Source organism: Gymnodraco acuticeps, unplaced genomic scaffold (assembly GCF_902827175.1).
Source record: "Gymnodraco acuticeps unplaced genomic scaffold, fGymAcu1.1, whole genome shotgun sequence".
In the NCBI taxonomy this organism is placed as follows: domain Eukaryota; kingdom Metazoa; phylum Chordata; class Actinopteri; order Perciformes; family Bathydraconidae; genus Gymnodraco; species Gymnodraco acuticeps.
In genome coordinates, this window is record NW_022990501.1 from 2,040,814 (window position 1) to 2,065,911 (window position 25,098).

The window sequence follows — 25,098 nt, forward strand, 5'->3', positions numbered from 1 at the left end:
CAGGACACCTCCACTCTCAGTACATTGCCACTTTCCGAACAGGAAATGCACGCAAATACAATCTTTTATATTATTAAGGTACAGCGCCACTTTCCGGACCATTGATGAATGCTTGTGTACACACAAACGGCAGGCAAAACCGTTTTAAATGTGTGTTTCCTGTATGGCGAATACAGCTGATTTATTTATCTTAGCCTAGATCAGTGCACTACGAAGCCAGTGCTAGACAGTGAACTGTCAACGGGGGGGGGGGGGGGGGGGGTGAGCCCCGCCGGTCATTATCAGCCGATATTCACTCTTAATAGTTTGATCGGTGCTCTCTATAAAGGCCGGTCAGGAGAGCTGGATCTGATCGATATGGACACAAACGTGTTGCAGGCTTGGCCTGTCACTTTAAGAGTAGCAGCCGCAAGGGGTTGTGGGTTTTTGGTGTGTGTGTGTGTGTGTGTGTGTGTGTGTGTGTGTGTGTGTGTGTGTGTGTGTGTGTGTGTGTGTGTGTGGTGTGTGTGTGTGTGTGTGTGTGTGTGTGTGTGTGTAAAATGTGATGGCCAAGGCGAAGTGCGGAGTTATGAAGAGAGAGACGAAAGTATAGAGAAAGTAGTCAGAACGGGAAAAGTAACTAGTCTGTATGTAGGCCTATGCAATAAAGTGTCAATGTAACTGATTAGTATGAAGAACGTGAATAAACGGAGGTTCTTCCCACGGCACCCGAACGCCCCGTTTGCATCCCTTTTCCCCTCGAAATGTCTGGGCAGCTGGTTACCGACTGACAACGAGCCAAGTCAGAAACCACCGGTGTGTAACCGAAACTACGGTTTCGGTGCCGAGATACCGTTAGTAAAAAGGTAACAAACGCGAGTGAAGTATTATAACCGGACGCGAGAGAGAGATCAGATCAGCTGCTGAATCTGACGGAGACACACAGCTCTGCATGATCACCTGATGCTCCGCCCTCTGTTTAGCGAGCTGACCGGACTGCGCAAAATGCGAATATGAAGTGTCATGAACGCAATAAATCTACCCTCGTGGGGGCGCGCTCATGTGATTGGCTTAGAATTGAGGAGACATCTGATTGGCTATAGATAGAACCAAATTACAAGTACGAATCGGCTGACCGTCAGGGGAGTCTCAAAAAAACCCACACACGAATGCAACAGCGAAAACTAATATGTGAGGATCAAAAATACATATGTAAAACCTTTTTCTGTAATTGGATTTTATTTACATGTATGTGAAACGGAACAACATTTGTGTGTGCATTGAAAACACAAGTGTGGATCCGGAAATACAAGTGTGAATCCTTCTGTGTGAATGTGTGTATTATGAGACTGTTCTGAGCCCATAGATCTGAGTGTGGAACATACATATATATATATATCTATATTTTTTTTAGGGAAAGAAACAGTTTCAACCTCAAGCGCTCTCAGTTGCAAAACAGCAGGATCAAAGGCTAAAAAGTGTCACCGTCACACCATAACAGCAGATGACAAACTTCTATTATTAGCATAGTAGCTTGCGTTGTGATGCATCGCCAGACAACTGTGTTGGCTCTCATTAGCTAGTTTATTCATCTGTATTGCAAATGTTTATTGTTTATTTATTTATGTGAATTAGTGACACCATTATTCAAGGGTATAGGGAGGGGGTGGTGGATGTGCAGTGGAGGATGAATCCAGCCAATACTGCAGTTCCCTCAGGCCCTATAGAGGTCAGAGATTGCTTAACATCCCATGTAATAGATAGATTTAATCACCCTATATACAGTATACAGGCTTGGTGTTTACAGGTCAACAGTTGACCATTTCCATTTGCACTTAGAAGATGTAATATATGCATTTTATTTTATTTTTTTCTCTTTTTTGTTGTAACTAATTATTGTGTTTCTCCCTTCTGCGGAAAACAGCTTTTGTCAGTCTTTGTTGTCAGCAGCAGGAGAGCAAGATTGTGAGTGGAGATGGAGCAGTTAAAGAATGAAAAGATGGCACAAGATGGTGGAGATTGTGACAGAGAGCGGGGAGGAAGCAACGCCCATAGGATGAGCACATAGGACAGGGAGATGCAAAGATGAACGGCTCACCGAGGATAGACCTAATTAAAATGTGATTCCCACTTCAGGGAGATAACTTAGAGCCGACATAAAATGAAGGATTAGACAGAAAAATCAAACAAGACTGAGGAGTTTCTCCCCAGCTTCCACCTGAATTGTGACGTGAAATCCTTTGAGTGACAGAGTGACAGCTTGTACTGGTGCAGAGCTTTATTCATTGCAGGAGTGATGAGTGACAGGCAAAAAAATGGGGAGGTGAGCACGATGTGTCACTCCATTTAAGTTGGATAAAACGCGATATATGAACTCCAGACTGTCAGACTTTGCATCACTGGGCCCCAGAAATATCGACATGGATGTGTTTTGTATAACAAGTTTAACTTTGACAGTGGAGAATCTACATTGTGAGAGAGTGTCAGTGGTCTACAGCAGAGAATGATGTGGTTCATGTTCTATTTTAGATTCACATTTGTAAAAGTGATGGTGTCAGGTCAGACCTTTACTGACATTAGCCTGCACTTGGTGGGGTATTCCAGTGTGAAGCAATCTAAGGCCATGCAATATCTTTATTAAATGCTCGTCCCCTGTCAGGATATATATTCCAAAGATAGGTCAATAGCAAATAATACATTATTGTTATGAGTTGGTTTGCATTAGTTGGTTAATGTTGTGTTAAATCTTCTATCTATTACCACCTTTACTCCTTGAAATAAAATATGTTTGGGGTGCAGGTGGATAGTGACGACATAAAAAGCATAGTTAGGCTTAAATGCACTCAAACAGACTGTGAACCAATTGGCTAAATCACCTTCAGTGATGCATTGTGACATCATTAAACACGATTGTAATCATGGTGGCAACTACCGTGATTGAAACTGAAGCCGATGAGGAATTGCCTCTATTGCATTCTCCCGAATAGGCAGCAGGGGAGAAGAATGTATACTGTTAGAAGTCTATGACAAATTGCGTAAACATTTTAGCTTATTTATTTCCTCCGCAGACATTGTTTTGGTCTTAATTGCTAAATTCCAGTCTTCTTCTAGTACATCATGATGTTCATTTTGTAAATGATGTACCCCATTTAGTGTAGAATATACGATAAAGTAGCATATCCAGGTTTGGGGGCCCTCTCACATCAACAGCGGTTCCTGCTAGCCGTTGCGTAATAGAGCCTTCAGAGGCTTCCGCTCAGCCCTTTCAGACTGAGCAATCGGATCTCAATTAGGTCTCAATGTGGACACTGGAGACACATATTAATACCAGGTGTAAATGCAATCAGGTTAAATCATATCGGGAGACAATCTGGATATGAGAGGAATTTTAATGCAAGGTGTTAGGGAAGTCTAAGTGTGCTGCCTTTTGAAGAGTCGTGCAGACTAAAGTAATACGACCTTGGTTCATTGGGCTGGGTGGCAGAGAGGAAGGAGAGTGTGTGGTCCGTAATAGTCTCTGGTTCACTAGAGTAGACAGCAACATATTCCCTCATGGCTCTTGGCGTTGGAATTAAGAGTAGATTCAACTACAGTAATAACATTTCTGATATATGACATGTATGCTGCCCGATCTGCAGCAATTCATTTTTTCTGGGAGTTCCTTTTTTTTCTTCGTATGCCTGAGCAGCTGCTTCCTCCTCCCATTTGATTTCTAATTCTTGTCTCCGGGCTGTGTTAAGTGCACTGCATTTCATTTCCCTGTGTGTATGTTCCACTCTTATGTTCATGCATGTGGAGTGCACATCATTCACTCTGTTGGTTAATCTCGGCAAAAATTGTTTATCCATCGGTGTGTGTGTCTGTGTGTTCGCACCTGCATGTATGTGCGTATGTGTTTGCATTGGAGGTTGTGCATCACACCTTGCATCTCTAAATCAGTTTGATTGCTGTGGCATTTTACTTTAACCGACTCTCACCATAATCACTCAGCCCTTTAATTCTTCTTAAATGGATTGCTTCAGACAACATGGAAACTGCTTATCTTGTATGTCTGGTTGCTGTCGAGATACATGATTTGTCCTCCACAATGAAATCAAAGGAAGACCAGAGGAATTGTTTCTGTATGTCAAATCTGTCCGTCCATCTATCTTCTACGCTGCTGATCAGAGTGGTGGAATCAAAGAGATTGAAGGTGCTCGGAAATATGGACAACATATGTTTTCAAGATATAAGGAATTTCTTATTTTCACCAGGATATATAGCAATGAAACATTCACTTTTCATGTGAAACCTTAGAGAAGAATACATTGACATTCAGCCATACTATGTTTTTCATGCATGCACACATAGTAATGAGATTTAAGACAATAGTTTGATTAAACTAAACTGGCATTTACCCATAAGCAGAATTATATGGTGTTGGTTATTTTAGCTATAACTAAAAATATTCCCTTAATTCTCACTATGAATATCAGATTCTCTGAGAAATTTCAGTCATTTTTGCCCAATATAGGATTTAGTCACAATATAATTCGGTTGAAAAACGCCTTAAATATGATATTGCATTATTGCCCAGCTGTTGTTTTTATTTGTCATGTTTTGGAGCAGAGCAGGGTTGACCCAAAGGCAGGACAAAAAGTCTTGAACAACAAAAATACCTTTAATTCCAGGTTTTAACAGGCAAATTAGGGCAAGTCAAAACACAAAATAACAAAGCTCTCCAACACAAAAACAAGACACAGCTGGGGAGGGAAGAAAACACCAAAGGCACCCGGGTGAACACAATCAGATAATCAAGCAGGAGGAAAACACAGAGACAGGAAGTTAAAACAGACATAACTCAGCGGGTGAAGTGTTTTTCAAAATAAAACAGGAAAACCGGTGTGGACAGAGCATGACATTATTACTGATGGATTAACGCAAATAATTGAATCCACAAAAAAGGAAAAGTGTCAAAAACCAAAAAAACGTTTGTTTATCTTCAGTCTTGGAGCTGACTTTTTTATAATACAAAAAACAAACAGTTGACAGTTTCTTTTATCTCATCGACCCGAGCTATTAAGTGTATTCTGAGCCCCAGTGCAAAACTGGAGTCCCTTAACAGAAATGATTTAACCTCCTGTTGCCCAGGAACCCTGGACATGAGTCATCTGGGGCCCGTTACAGCCCCCCTTCTCTTCTTGGGACACCAGGTTTGACGGGCAATCCCATCATGTCCTGTCCAACCCAGACAGTAATCACTCTTCCGGGGATCGGTGGTCAGGCGTCTTGGCTTTGTGATATGAGGGCTAGCACCAATAGGACACAGGTGGAGTGAAGACTGGTCCTAGCATGCAGGTACACACACACGAGCACACACACCCAATTGACCACAAGATGGCGGAATTTTGATGTGGCCCGCTTGCCCAGCGTGAGGTCTCCCCGTATCTTCCTCTGTACAGACTCGCTGCCATATGGGCGATTGAGCAGGGTGAGATAAAATTGGAATAAATGGCATTTGCATGATAATGAGGTGCTTTAGTGATGCTGTCTGATTTATCCCCGCCTTAGATCTCTCGGATGATGCTTGTAGCGTCATATATATTTGTTCCTTTTGAACTCCTGTCAGGATTTTCATTGCTTGCCGTATCAGTATCATACAGGGGGTGCCACCGTTTTTAGCCATTACTTATTTTCATAAGCTTCCTCCTGTGGATATCTGGTTAGTGGCTTGTTTGTGCACAAAGCATGAGAAATATTTAAAACAAAGAAAGATGTGGAAGAAGACGTTGAGCAGACAGAGACGCAGACTGTCAGCCTGATGGGGCTTGTCTGTCCTATGAGTGCCATATTGGGCTCCTGCCGCGGGTGCCAGTATAAGTGCTGATGCAGGGTGTGGGTTTCCTCAGACAGATGCCATTGAGCCTTGTCAGAGTCCCCTGCCTGGTTAGCACTATTGAGTGGAGTAGCCTGTACCAGTGCATTAGCTTACGCCCAGCCACTGTTTGGAAGTAAGCACCACCAGAGCAGGGACAGGTCATGGGACTGGCACTTTTGTGGAAGCTTCTGGAGGAAAATAAGTCCTTACAAGTGCTCCCCTGAGGCAAGTTGTCATGAGTAATACGCTTATAATCCCAAGCTCATCCTTGCACACACATTATGCTCTGCTCACATCATCTGCAACTGTTTGTTACCCCCTGATTGTTTGTAATTTTATGTCGGAGCAAAATAGGTCACTGGAAGAGCCTAACTGGAGCAGAAGTAAACTCTCCAACCTGCATAGGTGCCGACACCATGGACAAATGGTTACTATGGCCCTTTTTACAAATGACTTCATGGGAGAATGCAGCTGAATCCAAAATGGAACAGATTATGCGTCAACCCGTCACAGTTTTGAATATGTCCCTTCGCCCAATTTGAAATAGAAAATGTGCTTCCGCTTGTGTGATCGCCTCACAATGAGACACTCCACAAACGTTGGCCACAGCACACATTGCAGTGTTTGTCAATGACTGCAGACAGGCTAGACCTTATGAAAATGTCCATGTTAGAGGAAGGACATGGTATCACAGCGCAGATCATTAACTGAAGCAAAGTGTATAATTGGCCTTGGTAACTTTCAGAGTGAACTGACATATCATTTAGTGGCAGAGATCACAGCCACATGAGAAATCTAGATGGAACCAGAATAGAAGTGCCATTATTCCAATAAATATAACCCTTGCATTCACCTTGTATTAAACAAAAAATCTGATTTCATGTGGTTTCATCATTGTGTCATTGTGTTCAAATGACTGGACGACTTTTCTTAATATCGTGTTTTTTTTCATAACCTTAAACTCGCATGAACTGTGGTTCTTAGAGTTGCAATATGTGTCATACATTTGTATAAGAAAGAAAATATATACACATTTGTTTTCTTTAATTGAACATGTTTTTTTTATTTTGGGTATTGAGTACATTTTTTTACAAAATAGAGCAAAATAATACAGAAAAACTAAGAAATTGCTGTTAAAATAGCACAAAAAATATGTCACAATCTCGTCTAAATAAGAATAATAATTTTAAAAAAAAGAAATCAAAAGGGATTTTGTGGATAACATTTTTGGGAAAGATATCCATTATTTCAGATCCACACAAGCAACTCAATATGGATGAAAACCCAGATGGATGTTCTGAATTATCCTCAGAAAAAGAAAAAAAACTCCACACATATAAGCACACATTAGGTCCACATGAATGATGCTTTTAACACCATGCTGCCGCTGAATATGTGTGGTTTTAGCACTAAGCTTGTAAAATGTGTGAGCCAGTTTGCCTAAGCCAGTATCCCTAAGCTTTAGATGTGCTCATGTATTACTCTAACAAAAGTGGATGGCTCTCTGTACTTAGGCAAAAATTGGATAGCACGCTGCCCGCTATGGCTTAACAGTGAGTCTGGGCAACAGCATGCTGAAGCAGCAGGTCTGGAGGTGGCAAAATGTGTTTAAACACTGGTTTGAAAGTACAGGTTAATAAAAAAACACATGGAGAAAGATTTCTTAATTAGTGGCTCACAAGAGATGTCCGTGTCCACTGGCAGTTCCTGGAGACCCTGAGTTTGAACTGAAGGATAATTATGGAGGCAGAGATAGAAAGAGGTGTTGGGTCTCAGTGGGTCTTACCTAGACCAACCCCAGATGTTATGCATAAAGCAGGTAGAGCTGTGAGTAGAAGAGGGGATGCTGGCTAGGGGCCAGATCCACTTCAACCTCAGCTGGTCGAGCAGCTCAAGCCGCCATCAGAGAGAGGCCGCGGGGGTCATCTCTCCATCATAGTGTGATGGGGACCGAGAGCCGCTGAACCCCCCTCTAACTAGTGTTCTGCACTTCAATGATGGATGGCACTTGAGGGACTAGAGTTGTACTGTATAGGTTCGACATGTATTTCCTTATTTCCAGTGAGTTGCAGGGGAATGAAGTCGCCTTCGTTTTAAGGCACAGTCTGTTGAAGATATCTCAGAATGCAGCGGGACCTTACAATGAGGACTGCATCCAGTGGAACTGAAAACGGAAAGCAGTAGTGCAATTTATTTTGTTGATTTCTTTCACAAATGATAACATCCCTACTGGTGGAGGAAGGATCAATTCCTAATTTGCAGTCCTGTGTTAACATGGTTTATTATGCAGTCAATATTCTACTTGCCTTAAGCTAAATAGAAATGACTTGAATTTGTCTTGCTTTAACTCATAGGCCAAGCATATCACATTGCTATGCATTCATTGCGAGGTAACTAACATTTTACAGGCCTATTACACAGAATCATCCGTATTTTTTTATAGATTTTCTGGCTTCAAAAACCCACTACCATGCCATCCCTAAAGAGCCCTTGCACAAAGTAGAGTAATTCTCAATTTCATTGCATGATAATATAGCTTGTTTCTATCACTTCAACTGGATTGGTGCTGTAATTACTGAGAATACTTAACTTTACTGTAAATTATCAGAGATTTTCGCTAGTTCCAAACTGCCAAGCTGTAACACAGACGTATATTTCCATGTGATCCTTTGGTCTCCGAACAAAGATCCATTTTATTCAAAGCAATTTTTCCATCTTGTTCCCTTTGGCTAGCTCCCTCTCAGACGGTCATGTTGCAAGGTCCCAACACTTGTCACTCATCTTGATGAGCTGTCCACTATCTAGCCTGGAGATGAGGTACCCATCAAACATGCAGCCTCCACAGGCTCGGAAAAAAACAGATGGCGAGGGCAGCCACTTTAATAAAAAAAGGGACAGCGATGTTTACTGTTGTTGTGCATTTGCTGTATGTATTTGTATTCCTTTTCTTCCTGCATTATTGTAGTTATTGCAATGGCTCCCTAGCTCATCTGAAGCCACATTCATAAGACACAAAGGTATAGAGGCTAGCTCAACATTATTAAAAAAACGCCTTCCACGTTTCAGCCACATACATTTAGTCGTGCACCCGGGGTCACAGCCAGTCTAAGGCAACTGCACTGACTACATGACCCACTTCACCCACCGGCTCATTAAATGTTAATCTTATTGCCTCATAATGTAGTGGATGTCCTGTCCATTTATACAATAATGTGATAAAACATTTTATATTGCTTTTTAATGCCTCTCTAATACACAAGGCAGCACTAAAGTGCAGGTGTGGTCTTCATTCAATTAACCCAAAATACTTAGCCTCCCACATATTGTTTCCAGCTTCCCCCCTGCACATATACTCTGAGCAATGAGGTCATCATGTGTTGCTTTAGATTTTTCGGTGTGAGATTCAGTAACATCAAAGGACACGACATTGACCCTCTTCACTATGTCGAAGCTTGTAAAAGTCAATCAACACAAGCAGCCTGAATGCAAAGGATCAGGAAGGAACAACAGGGGGGGTGGAATCACGCTGGCCTTTAAAGGTCGATATGATCACCCCCCTGCTGCCTTCTGTTTTTTGCGTTTTCTCTTGAACTCCAGATTTAAAGACATAAATGTGCTGTTTCCTTTAATAACTATGCTGTTTATTCGATCACATTCTTAATATCATGTGATGTTTCTCCCGCTCGCCTTAATCAAAGGCTTAATCGGAGAAGCGATCGCCTTGCACCGGGTAAAGATGGGCATCGAGCAGCTTTGGGAGATTGCTGCAGTTCTTTTCCTTTTGCCTCTATGCAACACAAAAGGCAATATTTATATTTCATCAATTAATACATTACAATTGTTCTCCTCTGAACACATAGCTGTGTTTTTCAAAGCAATGTGGGGAGCAGAGCTTTTCCATCTGACTGCGTTAGTATTTTGTTTCCCAGAGACTTGTCAGTCAGCAGCAACTCAGTATCTACAGTAAACGCTCAAATAAAAGCACTGCCTCTCTGGGGTTGTTATTTAGCCGCGGCATGAAACTGCTTACATGATTCTAAAAATGGGATTTTGTGAGATTATGTTGTGTTTGTCCATACTTGGCATTTAACTGGTGTACATCCTGTGACTCACATATTTAACTAATGCAGTTATCTCTTCATATCACGTGGGCTGATGTGCCTGGAATGCATCCAAGACTCTCTGATAGTAACCCAGAGCATGACCACTCGGTTAAAGAATATCATGTTTGATCAAATGATAAAAAGTTATTCTGCCACAACCATGGCCATTGGCAAGGCTGAGAAAGCCCACAAGACATAGAACAACGTCAATAAAGAGTGCAAAAATAAGTCTGTGTTCAATTTATACCACTTCATTTCTTCTTTCTGTTGGCAGCTTATGTTATCTCTCCCTGGTTTACCATGTCTCACATTGCAGACTGTGGAAATCAAAGGCAGAATTAGTGGAGAGATAACATCTTGTTGGGAACGGGAAGGAAACAGCAAATGGAAACATCCGTTTATATGTCAATGAGATCAATGAGTGAAGGATAGTGAGCGATGCTCAGGAATTAACTCCATGTGTCCAGGGAGGGAAATCATTCCTCCTTTGATAATTGGGGCTGTAGATCACACGAAACCTTTGATTTTCTTATTGATACAAAAAATACTGACTGAGACCGACATTATTTGGATTAATTGAATCATTAAAACAGTAAATCCAGTCAACATGCTGGGTGTGTATTGGAACCTTTTTAACCTCTCTCTGTTTAAAAAAAAAACATTTCTTCTACTAAAATCAAAGAATCTTTAATGGGTTGAATGGAGGCTCTTAGAGACAGGTTAGTGCGTGGGTGGCAAACACAGATAAAAGCGCGACATAACATATTGGGGCCTGAAAAGAAAAACCCATTACAGAAAGTGTTTCCTCTGAAAATGTGCTCCAAGGAAATAAACAGCCTAAATGCAAAATACGTTTTTACAGCAAGACTGAATGTTTCTTTCTCTGCTGTTGCAAACGTATCTCCTACCTGCTAGTATGAGGCCATTAGGCGCTTGCACCGGGTATAAAGGGCCATAGAGTGCAAATGTGAAAGCCGAAAGCATGAAGAAAGCTTCAAAGGTCCGGGCCAAGAAAGAGACATTCTGACAACAAGAAGAAAGAACGTTTTGGGTAGGAGACAGGAATAGACAAGTGACTCTTAAAGTAAATGTCAGAGAAGGGTTGGGCAATAAAACAGCCTGTCTAATTGCCATGACAATAGTTTTCATTAAAAGCCCTACAACTTCACAACACTGTATTTTTATTCTCAGCTTCTAACCTCAAAGCTGTCAACAATTATTAAGCAAGTCTTGCATGTTTCTTTTTCCAACTACTTTGCACTAGTAGCCAGACTTCTGGTGCTTTTTTCAACACGCACATCCCCTAGCAGCAGGAAAGAGCAAAGAGTCAATCAAGTTGTTCAGACAGAAATCGAATCTTGAAATGTTTCTAACCAAGTTTGGTTAAAGGTTTTTTGACCTGTGCAGACTTTGTAATGGGAGTTAAACTTTGTAGCACAAGGAAAAAGGCAAAAAAATAGGAAAAGCCTCAGCATATTGAGGCGTCCAGTCACAACCCCCACACCACAGGGATTTAGTCTACATTTCTTGAGCTTTTCTAATTAAATTGCACAGAAAACTGAATGGGAAATGTGAGGTGTCCTATTTCAGGGTTTGGAGAGAAAGAGGGAAGACGGAGCAGCAGAGTGGAGCTCAATGTAATTATGCAAGCAGGTTATCACATATGATAAGATTATAAACATTTGCTGACACCTTTTTCCAATAAACCCATGGCATCCCAAATGTCTAGCAGTAATGGGCTTCATTATTCAGTCGTGCATTACAGTGTAAAAACGATTACTACATTTGCACACCAAATGTGTGTTTCGTTACATACTGAACACGTGAAGTCTATACAGTATTCAATGCCTAATCAGCATACCTGTGTTTGTTTATTACACCCTACACCAACTGCAGTCCAAATCAGCAGTAACAATTTAAATGACCAGCATTAATACAATACCTGTATTGGCCTAAAGAACAAATGCAAATGTCTAAATGTAGGCATTGAAGTCTTACTAATGCCTTTCAAACTCAACATGCACATTCTGCTCTCCCTGAGCCCTCTGTGCATGAATATGAGATTGAATACAGCATATAGAGGACTGCTGTTTATTATCCAGGCTGACTGCACTGATAAACATTAAGCAAAACGATGTAGGCATCCTTACTTCTCGATGCAAACTTGAGTACCCGTAGGTTTATGGTCAAGACATCATTTGCTGTAGGTTGTGTAAGATATTCTCTGGAGACCTACTTTTTTTATTTGTTAACTTTTTCCTTAACAGAACTGGTAACGTTCGAAAAGTCGAAGAAGTCATACAACTGGAAACTAGAGCCGTATGATAATCATAAACCTGCATCTCAGATCTCCTGATGAATAATGTATTCTGTTTTATTTCGCATTGGCAGCTGCTGCAGATCAATATAGTGTTGTCAAGGTTCAGAATGCAATTTCCAGTCTGTAATTGGCCAGCAAGCCAAACATATTGTTGTGGGCAGGGGCATGAAGCTGTTCTCCATGCAACCATTTCACTAACACCTCTGTGCACCAACAGAGGAACGATTACTGTTACTTGCAACAGCAACTACATCATCATTTATAACCGCTTCCCTCCCTCGTCTCAAACCGATGTATGAAATCTCTTCTATTCAGCGATGCCTTGCGCTTGTCACAGTTTGATAAAAGCCTTGGTATTGGTTGACATATCACACCGCATATCAACTTCTCAATTGGAGGAGCCGGTGCGTGGTGTGATCTGTCAGCAGGTGCTAAGGCTTTGTCAAATGCGCGGGAAACAAAAGGAAGTCTTAAAATAAAGGAACCGTTAAGACAAAATGGTGGATGGTGAGTGGGCTGACAGGAAGTGCACCATCGCCCACTGAACCATCGAGGGCTTCTGCTGATGTGCCTCTGGACAACACGTCCACTCATCACACTCTGTCAGCAAGAGGCTCGCCTACCTTACCCGGAAGTGGGGGAAATGTGCCTCAAACTTCAACACTGATTCTCATCTTGGCTTACCTTCTGTGGACCAATTTGACCAATGATTGATTAACCATTTAGGCATAAGTCCTTTTCACATGGGACTATTACTACCAGCAGACCTCATGAAGTTATAACCCTCCACGTGTGTGTTTTGTGAATTTACACTGGAAATAATTCTATATTTTACTAAATGATAATAATATACCCTAAATATGATGTCAAAGCTTGGCGTAACAAACACTTATATACACATTATTAAACTATATATTATTTATATTATAATTATAAGGTTTATTATATTAAATGGGCCTACAGTATTTATGTTTATATAACATTAACATAACATTTATTAAAATAAAAAGCAGCCTTTTGGAATGGATCTAGATCACATGTGTCAAACTCAAGGCCCGGGGGCCAAATCCGGCCCTTGGTGGATTTAATTTCGGCCCACAGGATCATTTCTAATTCCTATTAGATCTGGCCCGCCGGTATATTGCACGCACACCTTCACTCCACCCTGAGGATTTCCTCAGCTCAGAGCCTGAGCCCAAACATTGATGAACTTGCACTCAAGATGAGATGCCAAGTATCTGGCTTGAACTAGCATCACAGAGCAGCACACTGAGTTCAATGGATGTTTCCATCTGCACTTTCTTTTATGCGACAACAGGGCATGTTTGGTTTGTTCTTTGAGGGAAATAGTTTTTTGGAAGCTGTTGTTGGCCTGAGGAAAAATGTAATCATAAGAAATGAGTCCAGAAAAGCTGCAGATAGAGCCATAAGAAATGAATGCAACTGATTATTTCATGTTTAATGTTGTTTTTCTAGGCAATAAATTAAGCTTTGTTAGTTCCAGGTTTAATATGTGCAATAAGTTCATTTCAATAAGTTTTGCAATAAACATTGAACCAGTCCGGCCATCGACTAGTTCCCATTTCTTCATTTTGGCCCACTGTTTATTTAAGTTTGACACCCCTGCTCTAGATGATGTATAGTTAGCAGAGGTGGAAGAAGCACATAGATCTTGTAGCTAAGTAAAAGTAGAAATAACAGAGTGTAGTAATACTCTGTAACAATTAAAAAGTTCTTCATTCAAATTGTTTCTCAAGTTAAAGTACATAATTATTAACATCTAAATATACTTAAAGTAACATACATTAAAGTACTATGCAGATAATCACATTTCAGAATAATATATATCGTATCGATTGATTATAATTATTGATGTATTAATGTGTTTATCATAGCTGGAAAAGGTGGAACTGATTTTAATGACTTTAGTGTAACTAATATCTTAAGTAAGTGTTGGTTATATGTTGTATCATAAATCCATAACTGCAAAGTAACTGAGGTATTAAATGCATTTAATGGAGAACAAGTAGATGATTTACCTTTTAATTGTAGTGGAGTGCAGAAAATGGAGATACATAAACATTGTATTTAAGTACAGTACTTTAGTGAACTCAATAAACTAAGAGTGTACTCATTTACTTTACACTACTGATAGTGATCTTCCCAAAATGTGCTTATTTTCCCTTTCAGAAAACAAATAACGTAGCAAAAAATCCCAAAATCAATCCCAAATCTCATATTCCGAAAGCAAAGGACTACTTTTATCACATGACCTCCATGTTTGGTGAATTATGAGGTAATTTGCGACAACTGCAATCATCACAAATGACTAGAGGTCCCCCTCAGGTTTCAGTGCAAACAGAGCTTTAGAGACGAAACAGAATGGAACGAATGCCCTCCATGGCTGCATAAAGGGATGCATTGGCTTGTTTTAAAAATAGTTAGAAAATAAAACTTTTCCAACAATGCAGGTAAGTAAACTGCATGCTGTAAAAAATGAATGCACAGCAATTATCTACAGGAAATCAGCACAGTATTGTGACTTAAATGGTTAGCTCCAGCCTATTTTTACTTTCTGTTCAGGCAAGGTGACAAAGCCTTCAAGACTACACATTCAAATTGTTGCAAAAGTGCACGTCTGGTACAAGTTCCACCATTGTTCTTTTGTATTCCATTACAATGAGCAAGGAAAATGTGCGCGTCAACACTATGGTTGCTTGCTTGTAGCAACTTTCCCCTCCTGTTCAAAATGCTCCCCTCTGGAGAAAAATACATTTAAAAAAGACTGTTTTTTGGTAGCTTCTGCTTACTGCGAAAAACTGTTGTGAACACTTGAATAACAAGACTTGACATGTCACAGCTAAAGAAAAACAAAACCCTGGTATCTTGTTGTTTTTCTTCACGAAGTATGACAAGCACAGAATGCCTTCACACCCAGTTATTACACTGATAGCCCGCACCAGAAACTAATGTCTGCTCCAATGTGGGATGTTTCTTCTTTTTTCTTCCCTGAATCTTAGTCATTTACCACTGTAAACTGTTTGCAGGGACCACAAATATACCATTAATAACACTCGCGCACACAATAGTAGCTGTTTTCCCCCGTTATCCCTCCATGAGCTGTGGGCCTCTCATATTTGTTCGCCATCGATCATAGCGGTGTGGCGCACACGCTGGATAGCAGCCGGTGGGGAGAGGCAGCATTTGCAATCAAACAGAGAGGAGCGGTGTGAAATCTCAGGAAGAGGCAGCTTCCCCCATGCCCGTGGGCAGGGGATCAGACGATGTGGAAGCCTGCCTCAGACACTCAACACCTCCCACTGGCACCCTGATGCAAGCCGCATGCAAACCCACCCCTCACATGTATCTGTCAGCCTAGGGAAAGGGAGGGGTGGGTTAAGCTATGTGTGTACCCTTACTCTGGAACTGCACTGTGCATGTTATGCTACTGCAGTGGAGGTGCTTTTAAGAAAGATGTGTGCTAAGGTTAACTGTGAGTGTGGTAGTGAAGGTTGGAAGTGGACATTTCATTGTGTTCATGCTTTAAGCAAGCAGATGGGGCTAACCAAATATAAAAGAGCTCTACAGGTGCAATCTATCTCCTAGTCTAGAGGAAAGGAACTCTGCTGTGCGGGGAGTCAGAAATGTCATTGAGTCACCGCTCTTCAAAAACCAAATCAAAAGCTCTCTAAATCCAGTCAGCCTGTTGCACTGGCATACCAGTGCTGTGCTTTGCCCACCAATGTCCACCTTACAGTCCATACATGACATACAAGACTGGAGAGGGGTTTGTTCTAGACTGCAGAAACACCTACGGAAGGAGACAGGCCTGAGTGGACGGGGAAATGTGTAGTTTCTCACCCCCTTTGGCTGCTCTGGTCGCCCTAATGGTTGACTCATCTCATTTCATCGCGTCCACTAAAATATTCAGACAATGGTCGAGTGTGGGAGTGTGTTTTTAGATGTGTGGAGCAGATGGAATTCTGCCACGCTGTGAGCCGCTTACAGATGGCTAGTGTGGCCACAGCGGAAGGCAGACACAAAAGTATAATTATCCGTATTGATTTTTGTAGAGATAGATTTGAGTGCGAGAGAAAGGTCAGCACGAGCAAGTGTAAAAATGTGTGCTTTCACAAATGATACACCCCATCATAACACATAAGTACTGTACTCGGTTTATTATTATTACTACATGTTGAAGGGAAATAACACGCATTATGGAAGGCTAGTGGCAGCATGCAGAAACACAGTCACTCCAACCTGACAGCTTCCTGTTAAATATAGGCCTCCCATTGCATCTATGTGTATGGAAAACAGACAATGATGTCATACTTTATAAATAAAACCACATATAATTTTGATGAAACACCAACAGACAAGGTAACGAATGGCCTACTAAAATAGCTGGCGTTGGAGCATATATGTTCTCTGTCGATGGCGTGCGATGTGTGCTTTGGCACTGTTGGAAGACAATGGCAGACTTTGGCAGGCTTTAGCTGTCATTGCTGATTTTCTGGCCCTGGATGATGATGAACGTGCTTCATAATGCGCTTTAATTCCTGTCACCGGTGCATGGCATCATTTTCCCCTTACATGTTTTCTTTTAGCTGGTGTTTTACATCATTAAGAGCAAATTATATTTTCTGAACCTAGCAACCTGACAATCAGTAAAGATGTGGCAATCAGTAAAAATGTAAGTTCTATGTGCATGTATGATTAAGTTAAGGATTTGTACATGTAAATATAAAGTCAAATTCATTAAGAAGAAACATTGCCCATTGTGAGGTGTTTTAGAAGTCCGGTGTAAATGTACCTTTTTTCGCTCCACAAACAGATTTTTCGGTTGTGCAGCTCTGCAGACTTTTATACACAAGGCCGCTTGGTGTGGCATAAACCTCCTGGAAGCTGTGGAGAGGTTTTAATCAAGTGTGAAATCCTTTCGGAGTAGATGCCTATACGACTGTGCTTGTGCTTAGAAGCGTACTCCTCAACCCTCTCCCCAAACTCTCTTCCCATGAACATCTTTTGTATCAAGAGTCCATTTCGCAGCAGTGATGCATACAGACAACGCTCTTAGCGGCGCTCAGAAAAATGAAACTCCCAATCATCATGCATGATGCACACAGGCACGCTCTCGCCTTGTCCTTTTCTTGGAGCACCACATTCAGTCTTCTTCTTTGTTAATCAGGCATAGTGCTGCTCATTCATTTGCAAAGAATCATTGACATTGGCCTTGTAAACAGGGAGAAGAATTTGCCACTTAAGCACAATAATATAATTAAGCATGGATAAGGCAGAACGTTGCTCAATTGTAAAGTAAACGTATTAAACAGCCTGAACATCTAGCAATTTAGGATTATTGGAACAATGAGATTAACGGCAACAATAGATTGCGCTATGCATTCATTATAAACAATGGAATTGTATATGGATTAACCATGAGAAATGAATCTTTAGACACACATAAGGAAAACGAAATGAGAACAAATACACTCCACCACTTTTCATTAAGCATTTTAAAATATTAAAGCATGCCTTGCCATTACCAAAGCTGGTTCTGTCTGGGATCTGATTGATTGAAGCCTCGGTGGGCCGGATGCTGTTTTTCTCGGGCCTTAGAGGTCTGACATTTGTGGAGATAATTATCTATAGCCACTGGTCATGAGTACAAAACTGATGGAACGTCTCAAAGGCACACTGCGAAGATGGCATTTGCTCTATTAGCTGCGAACCCTCACTCCTGCCTCTAATAGGTCATCTCTTGTGGTTGCATCATTCTCATGCAGCAACATCTTCTCTTTGTGTGAAGCACCCTCCACATTATCCACAGATGCATTGACTCTCTTTTACACACTGTGCTGGATCCACAAAACAAGATGTCCTGTGATGGACGGGTGCTTTCATGGTGTGGACAGCGCCAAGGCATTACAGTAATGCATTTATTACGGCAATCAAACGTTTACATGGAGGGTGACTTCGCACTCTCACAGATCTTTGTTGTCTGCTCTTTTTCTTCAGAGACATCGATTGGGCTGTCCTAGTCTGAGTCTGACGGCATAACAAAGACAAATTGAGCGGTATTTCCATTAAATCTGGGCTCTGTGTGTTTAGCTTGTCAACAGGTGGGCTGCTTAACAAGTATATTAGGTGCCAGCTGCACATTTCTGGTAAACAAGTACATGGGTTCTTCTTCATGGCAGCTCTACAGTGAGTTCAGAAAGCGTGTTATACTCTGGAGTGATGTATGAGGCAAACTTTTTTTGGAGCTTTTACAGCTTGTACATTTAAATCAGGTCACTAGGTCATAGACCCATTTATTTAATTAGGAGCAGTTGAATAAAAAATGGATAGAAATCAAGGGCAGGGAACTCATTTTAGCACTGTCAATCAATACCTCATTCAATGCTTTCGCCTCCAGCTATTGTAGCCAAACGCTGCCTCTTTACAGTATGTGTGTCGGTATTTCCGTGGTATGTTATCTTTTTATTGTTGTCTTTTTATGTGGACATGTACATGGAGCACCATTTAAAGTCCACGCATATCATGTGATAGAAGTCAATGGTCGCTTTATTGAACTCGTTAACAATGCAGTGATATTTTCCAAACATTTCAGACAAACTGCTGTTGGACACTTCTAAATGACTGAGACACAGCACCCCATCTCCTGAATGCATCACATCAGCTAGTGGAATACACACACACCGAGGTGCTCATTACACAGTGCATAGCAACAGCTACATAGCAACTGCTGCTGACTGCTTAGCAACAGCTGCAAAGACACAGAGGAGTGGGTATGGTGGGCTTCATGGGGTGTTTCAGATGACACCATTTCTGTTCACAAATGCCTTTTTACAACTTTTTTGTACCACTGTGAAGCTGTCTCTTATAGTTTTCCTCTCTTCCGCCCACAGATATCCGCTCGCTCCCTGATGTGGCGATGACCGGAAACTGTACAAACGAGTGCAGCGAGCTGGGCCACTCAGACGCCTGCTGGATGCCCGGGCATCCCTCCCCCGTTCGCAAGGCCAGGAACCCCCCGAAACTCTCCACCTTCGTGCCTTACCAGGAGAGAGGGAGCCTGGGACGCCTGGCCAACGGGAGCGCCAGGCTGGGGGGGGAGGAGCCCCGGTCGCGCCTCCCGCCCTCCCGCAGTGCCTACTCCAACAGCGGTAACGACGCCAGTCAGGACTGCCCCTTAGAGGAGATGCCCCTGAGCGTGGCCTCTGAGTTCCCGCCCACCCCCCCCTCGGCCCACACTCCAAAAAGGGAAATTTACCTGTGAGGAATGCCGTCATCCGATTGGTGCACAAATGAGGAAAAAGCTACACCCACGTCAGAAGGAGAAACAGGCTGTACACATGCTAAAGCCAATGCCCGTTTTGTAGGTAACAATAGGCTGTGACGCATTCAATCACTGGCATGAACACTTGTTTTCTGTCATTTCCTCCTTAAATTATTAATTTATTAGCATATTTATTAAGAATTCCACAAAGTTGATGCACTCACTCATTAATTTATACAAAATCCGGATGGATTCGATTCTAACAAATCAAAAGGAAGTGCAGATGGCATATGCTACTTTAGTAGTAACTAATTATTGTTGTAGTTAGCCAAGTACCATTCTGTGAAGTGATCTCTTGAATTTGAAAGTTGTGGTCAGTGCTCTTGTGCCATTATTAGATATTATTCAATAGACAGACAGTCAGGCCCTATCAGAAGGCATTACACTTTTGACTAACATCAAATGAAACGGTCTATATTAATGTACAGTGCTGTAAATACATTTGAATGGTGTGTTCTACATATATTTTTGTCCGGCATACGCTGAAAAAAGAAATTGCCTCAGAATTTTTTGCATATTTAAGCTTTTCTTTGCTGCTGCTGTTTAAACTTGATTGAAACCATCTCCTGAAGTGGAGCTCAATATTGTGGTGGGCATTTATCCGCTCCACAAAATCACACACACACACACACACACACACACACACACACACACACACACACACACACACATTTCAGACCCCTAATCATAGTTGAATGGCCTTTACCTCTGCTCCCTACAGAGCTCTGCCACTGGTGAAGAAAACTGTGTGGCAACATTTAAACTGACATTATGTTCCACTGACTCTCGGCACTGTGACCTATCGTTCATCATGAAAACGGTTGACTAGGCCACAGTACCCCGGAGTCAAAATGACCGCAGAGTACTCACTGGACATATTCTGATTGGCTTTTCATATTAAACCATGTGACGCACTCTGTTGATGAAAATGTTTCAGCCCGAAAAGCTCATCTCTGTCGTGACAATCAGACGAGATCTCGCAATCCCGTCCCCCCTTTACGCTCATAGTCCTTTACCCCTTAAGATCCATAAGAACTTCTCTAGATCTATTGAATGCATAACGAGGTATTCACATAAAAAGGCACTTGAGCTTAGAGAAACACTGCAAAACATTGAGCACTTATGGAAGCTAATATCACTACACGAGTGCTTGATGTTGAGAATACTTTCTTTGTTTTTTAGAGTATCAGTTGTCAATAGATATGTACTTCTTCAAAGGTGGAAACAATACAGAGCACACAATGAAATGAGGGAATAAAAGGATATTGAATGAAAATACATCTTTGAAGTTATTGTTACTAAAATGAGGGAAACAAATATTTGATAGCAAACGCAGAATATTGTTGAGCTTAAACAGAGAATACAGTCAAACTGGAATTACTCCAACTCCTGTTAATTATGAGTTCCCCTCTATTGAGGACAACATGCTTAATCAATTATTAGGCATTTTTTCCTCCTCTGGCTATTGAACAGAGAATAAAATATAGGGCATGCCCGTGGGCTTCATTTATCTCTACAAAGATTTTGCAAGTTAATGTGAAGGATATGTCTGAAGGACACTGTGTATTAGTCAGTAATTGGATGTTAATGATGACAACACTAGCCTGTCTTACAGCATTGTAGGGCCGGCCGGTGTCTTTGATTTAAACATTGATTTGATTAGATTTGTAGATACCTTTCACCTCTGCAGAGTATTTCCATCGTGAGATTGTGTCTCTGAGTAAGGGTGGAAGAGCCTTGAATGGACATTTCCTAATTAGGGTGAGTAATGAGTCCTGAGCTAGGGCATGCGTGAGCACACCCCCAGGACAAGGCACCCACCAGATAATGCAAATCCACCCGCAGAGCTACAATCAGTTAAAAGGGGTATTTTTATCAGCACTTACCTCATCACACTGCCATTGAAAGCTGCGTTTAGAATAATTAAACTGGAAACATATGGAAATTACTGGACATGGCCATGATTAAATAAGGTGGGCGATTATCCTGCCTTGAGGGGGAGAAAGCACATTATGCCGTTTTCAAAGCCATTTAGCAACTGAAATAAAATTCAAACAACAGCCATGATACACTGTGATTAAACCCCCACGGCTGCCCCCAGCACCCCTCTCGGAGCTGCGGATAGCCGCTTCACAAACTCAAAGCAGTGGGTAAGATCGCTGACCTGGAATTGATGATAAGTGAGAAAGATAGCAGTGAGTGATAAAACCAATGTCACATAGCCTCCATCACAACTATGTCTATTTAAATGCGTTGACTCAATTCCTATTATGCTTCATATCCAGATTTATCTCCGGGGTTAACCTGATTCCAGCCAAAGTACACTTATCGCTTTTGGGAATCTGGTATCTTCAGATTTGCCTCTTTGATCGCTAATACATGAAATAAATGGCGTGGCTTTTAGCAGATAAGTCGTAATCAGCGGTTGTTGCTCTGAACGGAATGACGGGAGTTTGATTTAGGTGCTCTGCAAAATAAAAAACAAGCCCTGGCTTAATGAGTTGGATTCTCTCTCTCTCGGTAATGACCTCCTGCTACTCACCCCTGGAATGATATATCACCAGGTTTGACCTTTCTTTTGAACTCATGCTGAATGAACTGTGTTTCCCTCTCTCGCAAACACAGACAGTTCCTCTTGATTAAAGTAGGAGGACATCATGAAGCACCTAAATACACTGAATAATGTTTAATTTGTACCTAACATTGATTTAATGTTCACTTGAGTATATGTTGCCTCTCTGTGGTGTGTATCGTATGGTGATCATTTCTTTAGAAAGATGGAGAAATTACTGAACTGAAATTGGCAAGATGGAATTTTGTTTTCTTACTGATCAAAGACTCTTAGGAAAACTGGTTGTGTGAAAAAAATAATGACATATTTTGGTGGTATAGTGTACATAGATCTCCACCACCATGCGTCTGCTGTTGAACAGACAGCGATTTTAGCATGAATTCCAAAGATAATTGGTAGAAACTGTTTACTCTTTTTCTTTTTCCTTTCTGAAATGTCAGTGCTGGTTCATATTCAAAAGGCCCTCTCCCAAACGAACTGAAATTAACTGAACATTTCATCTTTTTTCACACAAGACAATTGCCTTGAAAATATGTCTTTGCAAAAGAGAATCTAGTTGTTATCCTAATTGTTGGTATATTTATATAGGATAAAATGCTTGTGATGCCATGTTTTTGTACAGTTTTATGTACATACAAGTGAAGCTTTCTAGAAGTTCTGAGAAAAGCCGATGGCATATAAAAATTGTAACATGTTTTCCTGAGATGTGCAAATCTTGCCTTGGTTTGATTGACCTTTGCTGAGTCAGTGTGAATGTGGCCGTTCTATGCCTGCACTGTAGTCATTCACCGGCTCCCACCTCCTGAGGACTTAATCAGTTTTTATGTTTATCGTGAACAGTGGATCGTCTTATCTTACCAGTTTGTTAAACTCCTGTGTTCTGCTTCGTTCTGTTTTCGCATGTTGACAAATTTTCTTGTAATACTGTAAGTCCTCATGAACTTTGTAATAAAATCACTTCAGGGAAAAAATGAATGCTGTCAGTGTTTTCCCTGTTTTCCTGTTATTATTCATCGCTTTTGACTGTTAAACAAGGACTTGGCTGTTGCATTTTTACAAGAGCTTTTGCTGCCTCGGAGCTACATTGTGTAAAATGTCTCTCACTCTAGGACCCAGGCTCATTAGGAAGAACTAGTATTCCGGTCATGTGGGGCCCAACACCTAATTTCTAAGTCAGGAAACCCCAGAATGTTGAGAGGGAAGCATTCCAGAGCTTGAAGTAGGAGGTCCCAGGACCTGTGTTCTCTACTTCAATGAGAAACATGTGCCAGAAATACACAGCATGCACTTAGCTCCACACAGAACATATCTTTAAAGCATTGATGAGCTCTTGTGATGTTAATTTTGAACTGTCTATGTGTCTTTTTTTAAAGGGAGAATATAATAGTTTTAATGGACAATGATCCACGGTTGAAAGCATTCAGAGAAAGGGAAACTCTTTCTATGCGAGATGTTCACGCTCTGCGCACTTCTGCTGTGTTTGATCATTAGCATATAAGCTTAATTGACTTAATCATTGTTGCACAGATACCATATTATTTAATAATGCGTGAACTACAGTAATGTAACATGAGTGGTTAAGCAATTTTTTCAAGGCTTCCTTCACAATCGGTCGCCAGGACCAAGTCTTGAGTCATTCCTTCATAATGTAGTCCTCTCTCACATATATGCTTTTTACTCCTCACTGCCCCCAGTTTCTGCGCTCAAGGAATTTTAAGACAGCACAGGTTTTTTATTCACTGGGGGTATACAAATGGCAGGAAAAAGCCTTCTTCTCTATAACAAAATTGTTCAAATGGAAAACGATGCATATATTTTCTTAACACTGCAAACTGTATTATTCAAGGTTAAAGTCAGGGGTGGACAGAACATTGAGTAACTAATATCATGGTAATTTCCAAATTCTAGCGCCAAATAACAAAGGGTAGCAGAAACATTAATCAATCAATCAATGTTTATTTATATAGCCCAATATCACAAATGTTACATTTGTCTCAGTGGACTTCACAGTTTGTACAGAATATCAGTATGACAATAAGCCACTCAAGAGATTAATTATATTATTTCAAAGCAAGTGTCAAGTCAGCAAAGATCTGAACATTGAGCTATAGAAATGTACTTAGTACATCTCAAGTCCTTTTACAATTCATGCTACGGGTTGTACTTTATGTACATTTTAAAATACCAGCTGTTCATGAATTTGTCGTACACCAATAAACCATCGACCTGATGAAGGTGGTTGATCAAATATCAGGGGATCACGAGTGATATTCAAATACCTTGAATATCCAAATGGCAAGATAATCTGTCCAGTATTTATCTCTGAAAGACAAAGGTCAACCTGCTGTTGGCGCTAGAGGATAGAAGTCTCGGAATCATCCCCAAAAAAGTGAATGGTAATAGAACAAATTACTTGTATGTGTAAACCAACTTGGCAATAAACCTGATTTGGATCCAAAAATGGTGGATAGACCAACCCACATTGCTATCTAATGCATTTAACTATTCAAAAGTGTAGGATACTCAGCCCTAAGAGGCCATGAAATTGCCTTTCAATGCCCTTTAAGTTGGATCAGCGTATACCTACATTATATATTTGCTTCAAAGATCAAACATATGCTACAGGCCCCCATGTACTGCTGGGCAACTGCACTGGCCAACAGAACTGTTTAAAAAAAGTGTATTAATTATTCTGAAGGTAGATGAAGGCAGAAATCTCTCATCATCATTACAACATCATCAGTAATAACCGACATGAAGCATTATGGCTTAGACCAGTAACTGTAAAGCTTTGTTACATAAAGGTTTATGTCTAGCCAATAATTGCGCTTTTCAGGCATTAGCGCAGTGGCTAATAGCGTTCTTGTGTTCAAAACGGTTATAGAAAAATAGCTCATCACAGTTCAATGGCTCACTGTTTTTCTA

General features: G+C 41.0%; 1 protein-coding gene across 1 annotated transcript in view; it reads left to right on the forward strand.

Moving 5' to 3' along the window:
* Positions 1-23,133, forward strand: part of pcdh1a (protocadherin 1a) — a 101,910-nt gene extending 78,777 nt beyond the window's left edge. The window contains exon 5 of the mRNA XM_034226724.1: positions 19,171-23,133. Coding sequence (XP_034082615.1) covers positions 19,171-19,541 — 371 coding nt within the window. The 3' untranslated portion in view covers positions 19,542-23,133. The remainder of the gene's footprint in view (positions 1-19,170) is intronic.
* The last annotated feature ends 1,965 nt before the right edge of the window (positions 23,134-25,098 follow it).